Source organism: Aptenodytes patagonicus, chromosome 6 (assembly GCF_965638725.1).
Source record: "Aptenodytes patagonicus chromosome 6, bAptPat1.pri.cur, whole genome shotgun sequence".
Lineage (NCBI taxonomy): Eukaryota > Metazoa > Chordata > Aves > Sphenisciformes > Spheniscidae > Aptenodytes > Aptenodytes patagonicus.
Window position 1 is genome coordinate 18,444,862 of NC_134954.1, and position 13,334 is coordinate 18,458,195.

Genomic DNA, 13,334 nt, shown 5'->3' on the forward strand with positions numbered 1-13,334 from the left:
TTCCCGCGTTTCACAGATAAAACGAACTTTAGTGATGTTATTCCCACAAACAATCCTCAGCCCTGCCTTGTATAAGATGGCAAAACCTCTGTGTTAATGAGGTGATATTTGCACTATGATACCACTTTTCATCCCAGCAGCTGCAAAGACTTTGCAAACATTGATTTAAGCTTTACAAACCCCAGGAGCCGAAGAAGCTCGTGGTTCATGAAGATGAACTGACCTGCGCCCGGGGAGGGGATGAGACGTGTGATGGTGTCCTCCTGGATCAGAGCCAGGGAGAAAGCCCTTGTCTTCTGCTCCAGCCCTGGTGAGGGCTGAACTGTGCCACACTGGACAGGCTTGCTTTTTTGGAGAGGAAGATTTCAGGAAAACCAGAGGCGTGAGCTGGTCCCTCTCCATAGCTGCTCAGCCAGCTCGGGGATGCAAAGGTGTCTTAGGGCATCGCAGGGCTCTGGGACCCCCATCCCCAAGAGATGGGCAAACCCATCACTTACTGGAGGATAACTTTTTAGCTACTTTAGCTTGACCATATTTGTTTCTTGAGGCAAGGTGGGGAAGGAAGATTTGTTCATTAATAAAGCTGGAGGGAGGATTTAATTGGATCTAGTAGCTTATTTTATTTTTGCATCTCAATTTGTATGGATTAGCACTTAAAAGATAAATCACTTTTAGTCTGACAGCTTAAAAGTAAAATCCCTGAAAGCTTATTGTTTTACTTCTAATGCAATTCTGTAGTATCTATTGGCTTCTGACATTAATTTACACTCATTTTTCTATTTGCTATAGCAACATAGAGTAGAGTGGCCTGTCAACATCTTTCTTTCTTGTAAATCCCTGTTCTCTTGGGTTTATAATGTAGTGAAATTAGTTGCAGGAAAACTTTTGATATGCAACACTTGAGACTAAGAGAAATTTGTTTATTAAAGATTTGGCTGAAATTGTTTTAGCTAAGATTGGATTTAACTGTTTCCGGGAAGGCAAGCTGTTGAGGAGGGACTGGGCTCTGCCACCCACAGCCGCGTTCCCACCTCTGCCCAAGCTGTGCTGCCCGAAGAGCACATCTCATTTGCCTGGGTTTGTGATTGGGGAGACCGGGACATGGTGGCCCCCAGGACTTGGTGGGTCAGTAATGCTGCTGGGGCTCACCCTGAGAGAGCAGGGAAGGGCTGCATGCAGCGAGCATCGCCCAGAGGTTGTCTGATCTTTAACAAGACATGTAATGTTGGGTGGTTAAATCTAAAAAAAACCATCAACCTAGCTTGTTCCACTCATCTTCAGAAAGGTACATCTCTTGAAACACCACCCGTGGCCACAAAATATGGAAACAATCCATTAAGGAATTGCATTTATATCTGTATGTGGTGTCTCTTGTTTCTACCTGCACTTTCACAGGGCAAAGGGAAGGGAGGAGGAACACTTCCTTGCATCTTCTTGGTTGCCATTGATGACATCTGGCTTTGGTGATTCCCCAGTCATACTGATGGTTCCCAGCTTTCTCCAGACTCAGCAGAATGGTGATTTCCCCTAGTTGCACCAGGAAGGCATAGATAGGAGCATGCATGGAAAGGGTAGGAGAGGATAAAGTGAGAGAGGGCACATGTGATGGTCCTGCTTTGAGACCGTGCTAAGCATCAACAGAGAAGTCATGTGAATCCGCTTGGAAGGCTGCATCTGAGCAAGAACTGTGTAGCAGCCAAACGATCTCAAATGCCCACAAGTTTCTCACTTTCTAATACAAGAATCAATATAGTTACCTGTTTTTTCAATACCTTCCTTTTGTTTCTTGGGCCAGGTCTAAAAAGTTTCAGTCCTTCATTGAGAGCTGCCTAGTGAAGAACCACAGCCAGAGACCAACCACAGAGCAGCTGATGAAGCACCCCTTCATCCGAGACCAGCCCAACGAAAGGCAGGTCCGCATCCAGCTCAAGGACCACATCGACAGGACTAAAAAGAAGCGAGGCGAGAAAGGTTAGTGGAGAAGCAGTGCTCTGGGCAATCCTTGACCTCTGCCATGTGCTTGGAGATCCCTAGGGTAGACCAAGGCGCATCTGTGAGGGCGAAACATACGGGTAGAAGGAAGGCAAAGAGGACTGGCTTGCTCATGGTCTCAGTTTCCCTTATTCAGATGACTAAGTTTGTTCACAAACTGGTTGAATTAAATAGGTGCGGTCCTTCTGTGTGACCACGCTTCTTATGGTTTTGAGGTCAGATTATTTGGTTTGATTTGATTCTTCTCAGTCACTGAAACAAAAATAAATATCCATTACAAAACAATAGGTGTTCATACAAAATCTACAGGTGATTGTCATCGGAGCTAAGCAGTGTTTTTAAATCTTTTCTTTTTCTGGTGAAAAATGGTGTCTTTTTTGTCCAAGTGGTAATTTCCACATGGAACATTTAAGCTTTGATTCATTAAAATGTGTGTATAAAATTTACATCTGCATATATACGTACTGGCATGTGGGAGGGAGAAACTGCTAAGCTGAATTTTTCCCAGCTCACGTCTCATGCCAAGTCTGTTGATCTACGTGACATTCATGCTGCACCAGCGTGAGCAGAGTTGTGCAAATGAAGATCTAGATAAGGCCCTTGCCCCAAAGCTATTCTGTTGACCAGGAATAACCTATTAAACTGAATGTTTTCAGTGAACTCTCCAGGCCCTATCAAAGTCTTCTGAAAGGAAGATCAGATAGGCGAAGAAACTTGTTAAAGTATTCAGCTGCTTGTGAACTGAGTTTTAACTGAAAGCTCATTTGTATAATCCAGCAAATTAATACGTTGCTATTTCTCTTCTTATTGGTCGCGGTATTAATTTTTCATGTGTACCTTCCAGCCCCTTGTAATAGATTTCACTACAATCAAAACAACAAAATGGGATCCCACTGAAGTATTAAATGTGTTTAGTCTGGCAAATGAAGGTTGGACCCTAGAGATGGAGAGTAATTGGATAAGAGCAAGCCTTTCTTTTACTATCATTTGCTTCATCTGATAAAGATGATATCCCAACAGAAATCACAGTATGTAGCGCAACATTGCAGTTGGGCTTTTATGTAGATGTCTTCGTTGCCTGGAAAATACATGGATTTGCATAGGAAGAGCATATGCTTAGAGAGAGAGGAGTTGGTGCCTTCAGAGCCATAGTTAAATCCCACCTTCCAGTGCCTGTGGCTTCAATAGCTTGTGGTGCGCCTCCCTTTGAAGAACCCTCCTGAAGAAGAGGGTCACTCACTGTCATAAGGGGATAAATTCTTATTTTATGGACACCGCCCATCTTTACATCGAATGTCTTCAGTGGTTGGGGCTGTTGCCCACTGTGCTGGTGCTGCCCATGGTGCTCCGGCCAGGACTGCAGCCCTCTTCCTGGCCAGCACAGGCGTGCAAGGTGCCAGCACCCAGGGAGACCACCCATGCTTCCCTGGCCTTGCAGCCCCCCATAAAAACAGAAAATGGAGAGAAATAATGCTGCTTATTCCTTGTCACGCGAGAAGGACAGAGTTGTCTGTTCTGCCTTCAGAGCTCTGGGGTTTTCAACCACTGGAAAAACAAATGAGTCCAGCAAAGGACACTGATGAGCAATTCTGTTCCTAGATGAGACAGAGTATGAGTACAGTGGAAGTGAGGAGGAGGAGGAGGAAAATGACTCTGGAGAGCCCAGGTAAGAATCAGCATTTCATTTCTGCCCTTACATCTCTCTAACTCTGTATAAAATAGGCTTGGATTACAGGCTCGTATGAACTAGAGATGGAAAAAGGACAGTTTGAGCACTCAGTCCCGTTCCCTGGCAGAACAGAGTATATTCCCTCTGCTAGATGGTGCGTGGGTATAAAATGATGCTACAGGTCACCTTGGCCAAAAGCTGGGGAAGAAGACCCGGGTACCCCATTGCCTGTGGGATCTGCAGCGCGGTGTGGTGCTGTCATGGGAATATGGGTATTCAGATGTGGTAAAAATGTGAGGTGAAATTAAAGAAGACTCTTTAAAATGTACTTCCGTACATCCAAGTGTAACTCCCTATTTTCGTGTAACTTTTCGCCATGAAACCTCCCCGGTGCTGCTGCAAGCGCGGTAGGGCTGGAACTTTCTTTGGTGACACTTTTCAGACCCGTTGTAATTAGTATCAGGTTATTCCATTATTTCACTGAGATAATGTAGTATTTTAATAGCTGGCAATGATTCATGCTAGATGTGCTTTGTGAACAGCTAAATATAGTGTGTGCCACTGCAGCACAAGAGGCTTTGGTTAGAAACTTAACGTAAAGGAAACCTTTAGCAAATAAATTGCTGGTCAGCTGTGAACAGAGCGCTGTGTCTGCTGCCCTGCCCTGACATTTGTGGTCCCCCCATCCCTCCATCCGCTGCTGCCTAAGCTCTGTCGGGTGTTGAGATGCTGTCGGGATGAAGGGGAGAGGAGCCACAGCAGAAAATCACACAGAACTTCACCTGGCAAGAGGTTTAAGGATGCGAGGTGGGAATCTTCTCTGATGCTTCTCTCCTATGCAGCTCCATCCTAAACCTGCCTGGGGAGTCAACGCTGAGACGGGATTTCTTGAGGCTGCAGCTGGCGAACAAGGAGCGGTCGGAGGCGCTGCGCCGGCAGCAGCTGGAGCAGCAGCAGCGGGAGAATGAGGAGCACAAGCGGCAGTTGCTGGCTGAGCGGCAGAAGCGGATTGAGGAGCAGAAGGAGCAGAGGCGAAGGCTGGAGGAGGTAACTGGCCAGAGCTGAGCAGTGGGCTGGCAAAGGCTGGTTTTGGGTGGAACAGCGGGATTTCTGGTAGCAGGTCCCAAGTGACTGTTCTCAGCCTGGTTTAAGATGATCATGCCCTAACCTCTCTAGTTGGTAACCCCAAATGTTTTGTTACGCTGGACAAACACTCCACTCATGCTTTTTGCATACCAGCCTTCAGCCACCCTCCTCACCATAGTTAAGTGTTGCCAACTCCTGTGAAGGTAATAGAGCTGGTTTGCTATAAATAAACCCTTGAAATACCAAACTTAAAAGGATCCCTGGAACTACTGAGCAGAGTTAGCCCATTGTTGGGGTGATAGCTTATTCAGTCAAGGTGGGCAAAACTCTTACTGGTCCAGGCATCAAGTTCGTTATCGTTATTTGCTGCTGTGGACTGTTACAGTTGAGAAGCTGCTGAATAGCTCCGTTTGCCCTTTCCCCAGATCCATGTGCCACTTGTGTCCCTTTTAATCCCCAATTTCAACTTTAGTCCTTCCAGTCCCTGCCAATTACAATTTCTCTTGCAAGGGAGGGGCAGATGCCTGCCTGACTTGTGCAATGATCCATATGTGCCCTGAAGCATAAGATTTCACTACCCTTGTCTTAACATACCAGCTACAAATGCGATCGGTCATAAAATTATCCACCCCATTTAAAATCCAGCTGCAGGATTTGACCGGGTGACTTTGGGTGTCTGATTTGCACAGCCCAGCTGCATTCTCTGTATGAAGTGCTCACTTTTGGTTTAGCTCTCAGTTTCCTGGATTGCAGAAGTCCACCAAAGAATAAGGGGCAGTTTCTCCTGTTTTGGGGGTTTTGATGTGGTTTTGCACAAAGAAACCCATTGCCTCGCACTGAACTCATCCCAAGTGTCTCGTTGAAGAGCTCATACATTAAGGGTAATTAAATTAGCTTTCCAAAGAGGTCACTGATATATCTGAAAAAAAGGACTTGGAGTAAATGGGCTATTAGAGCAGTCACCCCCTTAATTTGCACAAGCCAGAGTGTCTCTTACATTTAACCTGACTCTTGGTGTGGTGGGTGATACCCCCAGACCAGGGGCACAGACAGGAAGGAATTTCAGGCAGCTGATGGTGATGATGATGGGGATAGTACAGCCTCTCTTCGAGGTGGTCCTCTGAGCCCCGCCAGGGCAAAAAACAACAGGCAAATCCCAGGCAAAGCATTTTTTCAGTCTGGTAAATATGTAGGTCTGTTGTGTTGTCAGAGCACAGAGCATTGCGCGTTCAATACATTGTAGGTCAGGTTTTGCTTGCGTCCTGCACCCTTCCCAAAGCTGGAGAGCTGCTTTGAGAGAGGATGGGGTTTGCACGTAGACGCACCCCGAAGTCCCCTGCCCCAGTAGATCTGAGGACTGTTGTAAGGAAGCCTGGCTCTGCCTTTGTCCCAGTCTGCTTGCTGCAAGCGGTACAGGAGCAGAACAACAGCAGAATAAAAGCAGACACCAGATTAGCTGCAATCCTGTAATGAATACAATGCTTGCTGCAGTATTAATACGTTCTCTTCACATAGAAGAAAATTGTTCTCTCTCTTTGCCGCTTCCCAGGCAGGTTTTGAATGGAGGACTAATCCCCTTGCTAAGCTGGTGAGCTCTGCCCTGAGCTACAGAGGCGCTGCCTTGCAGGGCCCGGCTGTGCGCAGCCCTCCCAGGCTCTGCTGATCCCCCCATGCTTTACCCCATGTCATTAAAAGCTAATGCCACCATAGCCAGGATTTAAAATCAATGCCTCTGTTTCTGGTGGCTCTAACAGCCCCCCTGGGCTCTTCACCCATTGCCTTCTTCCCAGCTGCCTTACAATTTTTGGACCTAAATTGAGAGAGAGAGATCTGCTGGGGCAAAGCCGGTGAAGAGGCATTTTCATGCTCTTGCCGTGTTGGAGAAGTGGGGAAAGACAGTGGGACTGTAACTGAGGGGCATCCTCTGTCCACCCCGGTGTGGGGCCACTGGCGTGATCAGCCCTGTGGGTTCAGCCAGGATTAGGGCAGAGCAGGCAGCTGCTCACAGGTGGCTGCGGTGTCCCCAGCATCTTCTCAGGTGCCTACCTCAGATCTAGCTAGGTTTAGCCTCACCTGCATCTCCAGCCACGGAGTAAAATGAGCTCTCCTCTCTGTTAGACACCATTTGTGTGGCGAGCAAGAAACATAGCTGAGTTGCTATGATGAGGATTAAAGCAGGAGTCCTTGAAGAGGTACAAACTTTCTGTTGCAAATGCGGTGGGTTGTGGCAGCAGTTAGGAGGGGATGCTCCCCAGCGCGGCTGGCTGTGGCTTTGCCAGCTGCAAGGTGTCATGTATCTGCCGTGGGCTGCTGTAGGAAAACCAGAAAAATAGAGGCAGAGATTAGCAAACAGAAAGTTTTGTCGCTTCTGCAGGGAGTGGGATAGAGGAGCTGCACAAGCAGCTTTGAGCATCTTCCCCTTGAGCTTCCTGCTCATGGAGGAGTTCTAGTGTCCGCCCTGGGGAGGGATGCTCCCTCTGCCCAGGGACATGGGAAGGGGTTTGTACCCTCAGGCTGACCCACTATTTCTAGCACAGCCAGCCAGTAGTGGATATAGTTTGGTCTTTGTGTTCTTCCCATGTATTTTGGGGCAGGAAGCATCTGATGGCCAGACAGAGGTACCAAACAGCGGCTGTCACAGCTGTGCCGAGTTTGCTAGTACTGCCTGGCGGCTCCCAGCACACTCCTTCTATGTTGCTGCAGTTTTGCTCCAGAGAGCAACGCTGCTCCAGCTCTCCTACCCATCACAACGGCACCCAAACCCTTCAGCAGAAGCCAGGCCTTTTGGCCTCTCAGTGTTTTCTTACGCTAGCTTTGCACTAACTTCAGTTGTTGACTCTTGGCTCTGGATTTATTTTGGTTAATGGGAACATGGTTTCTTCCATGCTTCTTTATGGTCTGACTAAGACGGGGTGTGCCTCCAATAGGCAGCACTGTACTAGCAGATCTCTGGGAGGAGAGATGAGTGGAAGACTCAGATTACTGTATTTTCAAAATAAAGTTGACCTTTAAAACCCAGTAGAGCATCCGGGACAAATAAACACTTGGAACTGGTGGCTTTTGGGGCTCCTAAGTCAGACTGTTTAGTACTGCCAGGCATATTACTGTGTTTATAGAAAGAGCTCTGACTCATAATAAGACGCCGTGAAGGTGGCCAGGCTGAGCGAGCGCATCAGCTGGGCCCCAGCACAGCACCAAAAGGATTGACTTCAGAGGATGCCAAGCTCAAAAATGCCTGGAGTTAATTTGTACTGGAGATGCACAGCAAAAGAGCTGGAGAAAGGCTGTTAGTGGGATAACTGGTCCATTCCTCTGTCAGAGCAGACCTTCAGAATATTTTCTTGTTGTTTTCCAATCTCATTTTTAAATACTGCCAGGGATAGAGCTCCCACCATTTCTGTTCCCTCACGCAGCAGAGCTCATAATGAAGGAATCCCATTTTTTCTGTCATCTTGATCTTCCTAAACCAGGATTTCTGAACCTCCCACAAAGTACCTCTCATTTTAGGGCCTTTTTGGGGAAATCCACCATCTCCTAATGTTGCTCTGGCAATAACACTAAATGCGTATATAAAAAAGTCAAGTAAGGAAGTCTGCTAGTGGTCACCTGGTGCACCTCATGCTGCCCCTGAGACCTGCTGCCATCCTTAGCATGCCTCCTTGCATCTGTCAGACACCTGAGTCTCCTTTTTCAACAGCTGACCAATTTCCTTCTTTAAGGCTGAATCTTCTTCCAGGCAGCCAGAGAGATTTAGATTTGCAGCTGTCTTTAATTGTGGTGAAAGTAAAAATCCCCAAGCTAGCTTTGAAACCGGGACTTTCATGGGAGTAGAGTTGCAGCTTTGTTTTCCCTCGTGCAGAAAGTTGGTCTCATGAATTCAAAACGTGCACCAGAACTAACTGAAAAAAACCCCAAATTAGAGAATTAAAGATCAATAGATCAAATAGCACTAAGGAAAATATCTGTGTAATGCAGAAAGGTGAATAGGCTTGAATATATTTTAATTTTTCCCTATATATACATATATTAGAGATACATAGTTCCCTAAGAAACCCTCCATTTGTTGCTGGCACAGAATGAGCCTTGATGCACCAGTTTAACCACCAAAACTCCAGCTGAGCTGTAGGAATAACACATCTCCTGGTCAGGAGCATTAGGGATCCTGCGAGACAAATCTCTGTGCCAGACCCCTTGGCAGCAGTGGGCAGATGTAGTCAGGGAGGGGTTTACATAACCTCATTTTTTTGCCATGTTGTGGATTTTTGTCCTTTCTAGGTATAAAATGAAGGTCAGATCTTCACAGGGAATGTACAAGGCAAATCTAAGCATCTTGCTGTTTGCATGTGAGGTTTCATTCAGTGCAGTTATAGAGCTGGATGTTCAGGGGATAAAAAATTGCTGCAGCTCCTTTATATGTTAACCAGCAGAAGACCGTCTACTGGAAGCTCTTATAAAGCAGTGCAAAAAAATTCCAGCAATTAATTGTAGATAAACGTAGGTTAGCTAAAATGGTGGTTGTTATTTTCTTCTGCATATGCAGGTGTCATGTAGCTTTTAGAAACATTTTCATGAAGACGACAGCCCCCTCGCAGTAGTATGGTACATGGGGGTACTGCAGTGGTCCTGGCAGCAGTCCTGTACCCATTTCCAAGGAGCGCTGCGTTACAGCAGCTCCTGTAGTACACGTATGTGGTAAGCCTTACATCTCTCTAGTTTTTCTTTGGTTAGAAAGCATGTAGAACTCAGATTCTGAAGCATGAGCCTTTTCCTGCATGGAGCATCCCTTCACGATGATCCTGACTAAAAGCTCCTGCGACGGTTCAGAGCATATCAGATCCCCGTTTGCCATGGTGGGAAGTTCTGACCCAGTTTCTCTACCAGTGGGAAACACCTCTTCATGCTCCAGTGCTTGGTGTGTCAGGAAAGATGATGTTCCAGCCACAGTCACTCTTTCCCTGGTGGCTCAGATAAATGAGTCTGTCACAACAACGCAACCATCTAGAATATTAGTTTTCATTTGTCACTTGGAATTCCCCTTCCACTTTGCTGGGTCATGCTTGTGTTTGGGAGCAGCAGCCAAGGTTTCCAGGAGCCTCTTCTTGCAAGTGTTGGTACCTCTCCGAGCTTGCCAGGGTCACGGGGCAGCTCCAGCTCGCTGATTGCTTGTAGTCCTGAATGTGTCTGATCTAACAAAGTGAGTTTGCTCTTTGAAGTCCTTGTTTCATGCCAGGCCTCCAAGGGCCTTCCCACCAGAGGTTTTGCCTTCGTGTGTCTTCCCTCATCAATATTTAAAGCCTGTCATTTCTAGTGCAGCACAAATAAGGTCCCATTCTGGCTTACAAGCAGCTACATATAGCTTTACCTGCAGAGTTATATAAATGCAGTCCTAATTAATTGGCGCTCTTGCCTTGCATGAATAATAGGTCTGGATAGTGTAAATACACACAGCAGTTTCAGGCTTGGAGAAACATGGGAAGTATGCATTTGCAGTGAGAGAGGGAGGGCAGAAAACAGGGAGAAAAGGAGGCAAATACAGAGAGATCTTTGAATCTCTCCCTTTTTTTTTTTTTTTTTCCTCCTTTCTACATGCACTTTCCACATGCAGTTTTCGGCTGCATCTCACTGAGCCCAATCCCTGCTTTAAACAGGGTCCCCGTCACCCCGGCGCTGCTTGGCACCAGCGCAAGCAGAGGTAGAGGGGAGATGGGTGCATTGCTGGAGGCTTCGCCCACTGCAGTGCCAGGTCCTCTCCAGATGTTTGCCAGCTGCCGAAGCGGGGCCGTACGAGGAAGGCAGCTGAGTGCGCCGGGAGGCTGTGCCGCTGCCAATTCAGCCCCGCTCTGCTGAGATGGCAGTGCAGTGTTTAGCTGAAGGTGCTCGTAATAAGACCATGTCAAATTACTTGCTTATAATGTGACCTGACAAAAACGCTGTTGAGCTGGAGGGAAGCTCTGTACTTCTGGCCTCGATAAATGTATTTATTTCATGCTGCTCACAGCCTCAGCTCGAAGAGCCTGGCTGCGGCAGGGTGCAGAGGTCCTTTAAATATCCAGAAGAGCATCAGGCCTGGCTTCGAAAGAAAACTGTGCCTGGGGGGCTCAGTTCCCAGCTCCTGGTGTTAAATAGGCTTTTTGGTGTGGAAATGGGCTGCTGGCTGGGTGGTCCCCTGGAAGGATGGAGGTGTGCGGCTCCCTCCCTGGGAACAATGCTTTTGTCTCCTTCCTTGGAGGGGTTTGGCTTTGTTCGTCTGCCAGATTGGCAATTGGGTGATTTTTAGTTAAGAAATAGCTGTGGTATTCAGGGCCTCCCCTCCTGCCAGCCAAACCCAGCCTACACAAGCATTATGAGCTTTATTCAGCAGCGTGCTATTTTAACTAAAAAAAACAACATTAAAACCCACCACAAACCCAGAGTGATACATACTATGACTGGAAGCTCAGGGTAATGTGTATTCAACCCATTAGTCAAAAGATCCATGCTCCTGAGTGCACGGGAGCAGTGACCATCACCAACAGCACTTGCCTAAGGAGGTCAGGGAGCACTGGTGAAGCCAAGAAATCCGATGTATTACCGTTACTGCTGAGTTGCCACGTCCCGGTGGTGTATCCCCTGCAATTTCTGGTATAGAGTTCAAAAAAATACAAACAGCCCTATGTTTGCGTTGCGCTCAGTGAGGATAGGCGTACGCGCAGAGTAACACATGCATCCTCAGCTTACGTGGGCAGTGCGAGTGACTGCGCCTGGCATGGGACACGCCGGAGTCTGGAGCTGGCAGGTTATTTCAGGTTGGATGCGATTTTCCTTCCCTGAGGCGAGTGGAACAGCACTGATAAATATGGCTATAGGTGGCACTAAAGCTGTGCTGCAGCTCAAACGTTAAGCTAGAGGAAATCAGCAGAATCCCTGTGCAGCACGGCTGTGGTTGTTACCTGTGGATGAGGAGATAGCAGCAAATCAGGCAATGGCTCCTCCCTATATTGAAATGTGGGGGTGTCTTTAAATGTTTTTTAAAATATCTATAGATATATCTATCTTTATAGGCATCTATCTATAAAGATACCTGTAGATATCTATCTCTAGGGAGATATATAGAGATATGTAATAGAATATAGAGTAGAATATAGAATAGATACATAATAGAATTATAATATCTATAATAGATATCTAATAGAGTAGATCTATCTATTAGATAGATACCTATTATAAATATATATATTAGAGATGGATCTATTGTATGAGATATCTATTATAGAGATAGATCTATATAATATCTATATAGTATCTCTATAGATAGATATCTATATAGAAGATACCTATATAGATATATATCTGTAGATAGATATAGATATCAAATTCATCTGTATATACAGTGCAGCTTTACTGCAGAGCAGGAGTTTAAAGTGGATGCATCTTTGTCTCCGTATGGCTCAGCCAGCTCCTTGGGCAGAGCCACCATAGTCAGCTGCCAGCTCCAGACCTCCACGTGATTTAGTGAACACATGGCGTTGCCAGCCCCTCCGGTGCCTGCCTCGCCACTGCAGTCTGCTCAGCCGCTGCGTGTTGGCAACGGGGAAAAAAAAAAAAAGGGAAAAAAAGGGAGAAAAAAGGACCAGGTGTATGCTTCAGTGGGTTGCCTCCCCGTTAGTGCTGCACGCATTTTGCTGCACCCAGCGCATGATGGAGTTACGGCAGGCTGCAGAGCCCCAGTAGCCAATATTGGCATTTGAGTGCCCTCTGCTGATGCGCCGGCTGCGGGACTGCGGTGCAGAGCAGCCTGCGGCCCCTCTGCTTCATGGCAGAGTATTGCAGCAGTTCGCTGTGAGCCCCTGCTCCCCAGGGTGGGAGAGCAGGGTGGTTCGGGTAGCTGGAGGAGTTATGCTGGGTTAAAAGCAGGGGGTGTGGGGGCTGCGGGTGTCACCGGGGTGCACCCTGGATGGCTCACAGCAGGCTGTAGGTCGTCATCACCCCAAAATCCCATGGGTTGCTGTTGGCAAAGATGCTACAGAGCCGAGCAAGCAGGGATGTGGCCCAGGAGGCAGAGGGCAGGGGTGGCCTGAGGACAGCAAGGGAAGCCCCTCCACTCCGCTCGTTTTGTGTTTCAAAAGGGAAAAACCCTCGGATTTTGGGTCTTCTGTGTTAGCTTCTGGTCTCAGCAAACATAAGAGGGACACGTACCCCTGTCGGCAGGCAGTAGCTCCCCCAGCACCCTTTCTCATCCTCGTGGGTGGGTTTGGGGCTGAGACATGAGTTCCCCGTAAGCAATGGGCTCACGCGGCTCCTGGGGTGAGCCCCCACCCTGCCCCTGGGGCCTGATTAACCCACCAGTTGGGCACACTGGTAAGTGGGGACCATGCACTGCCCACGTGGCTTCACCTGCAAGTGGGAGAAGAAATGGGGTTGCCTGCATGGTCCGGTGCTGGCCGGGAGGATGCTGTGGGTTCTCTGTAGCCGGTGCCGGGCACCAGAGCACATGAGGATGAGGTGGGATCGACAGGCCCCTCTACCTTGCCAAACAGACCTGCCTGCTGGCAGGGCATCTCCTCGGGTGGGCAGGAGCATTGCGGATCACTGGGTGAGGTGGCTCCCC

The 13,334-nt window shown here is 47.7% G+C and overlaps 1 protein-coding gene across 6 annotated transcripts in view; it reads left to right on the forward strand.

Annotated features, from left to right (window-relative positions):
* Positions 1–13,334, forward strand: part of TNIK (TRAF2 and NCK interacting kinase) — a 165,395-nt gene that overhangs the window by 112,708 nt on the left and 39,353 nt on the right. For all 6 annotated transcript variants that reach the window (XM_076341364.1, XM_076341366.1, XM_076341365.1 and 3 more), the window contains 3 exons: positions 1,796–1,971; positions 3,592–3,658; positions 4,504–4,708. In XM_076341364.1, coding sequence (XP_076197479.1) covers positions 1,796–1,971; positions 3,592–3,658; positions 4,504–4,708 — 448 coding nt within the window. The remainder of the gene's footprint in view (positions 1–1,795; positions 1,972–3,591; positions 3,659–4,503; positions 4,709–13,334) is intronic.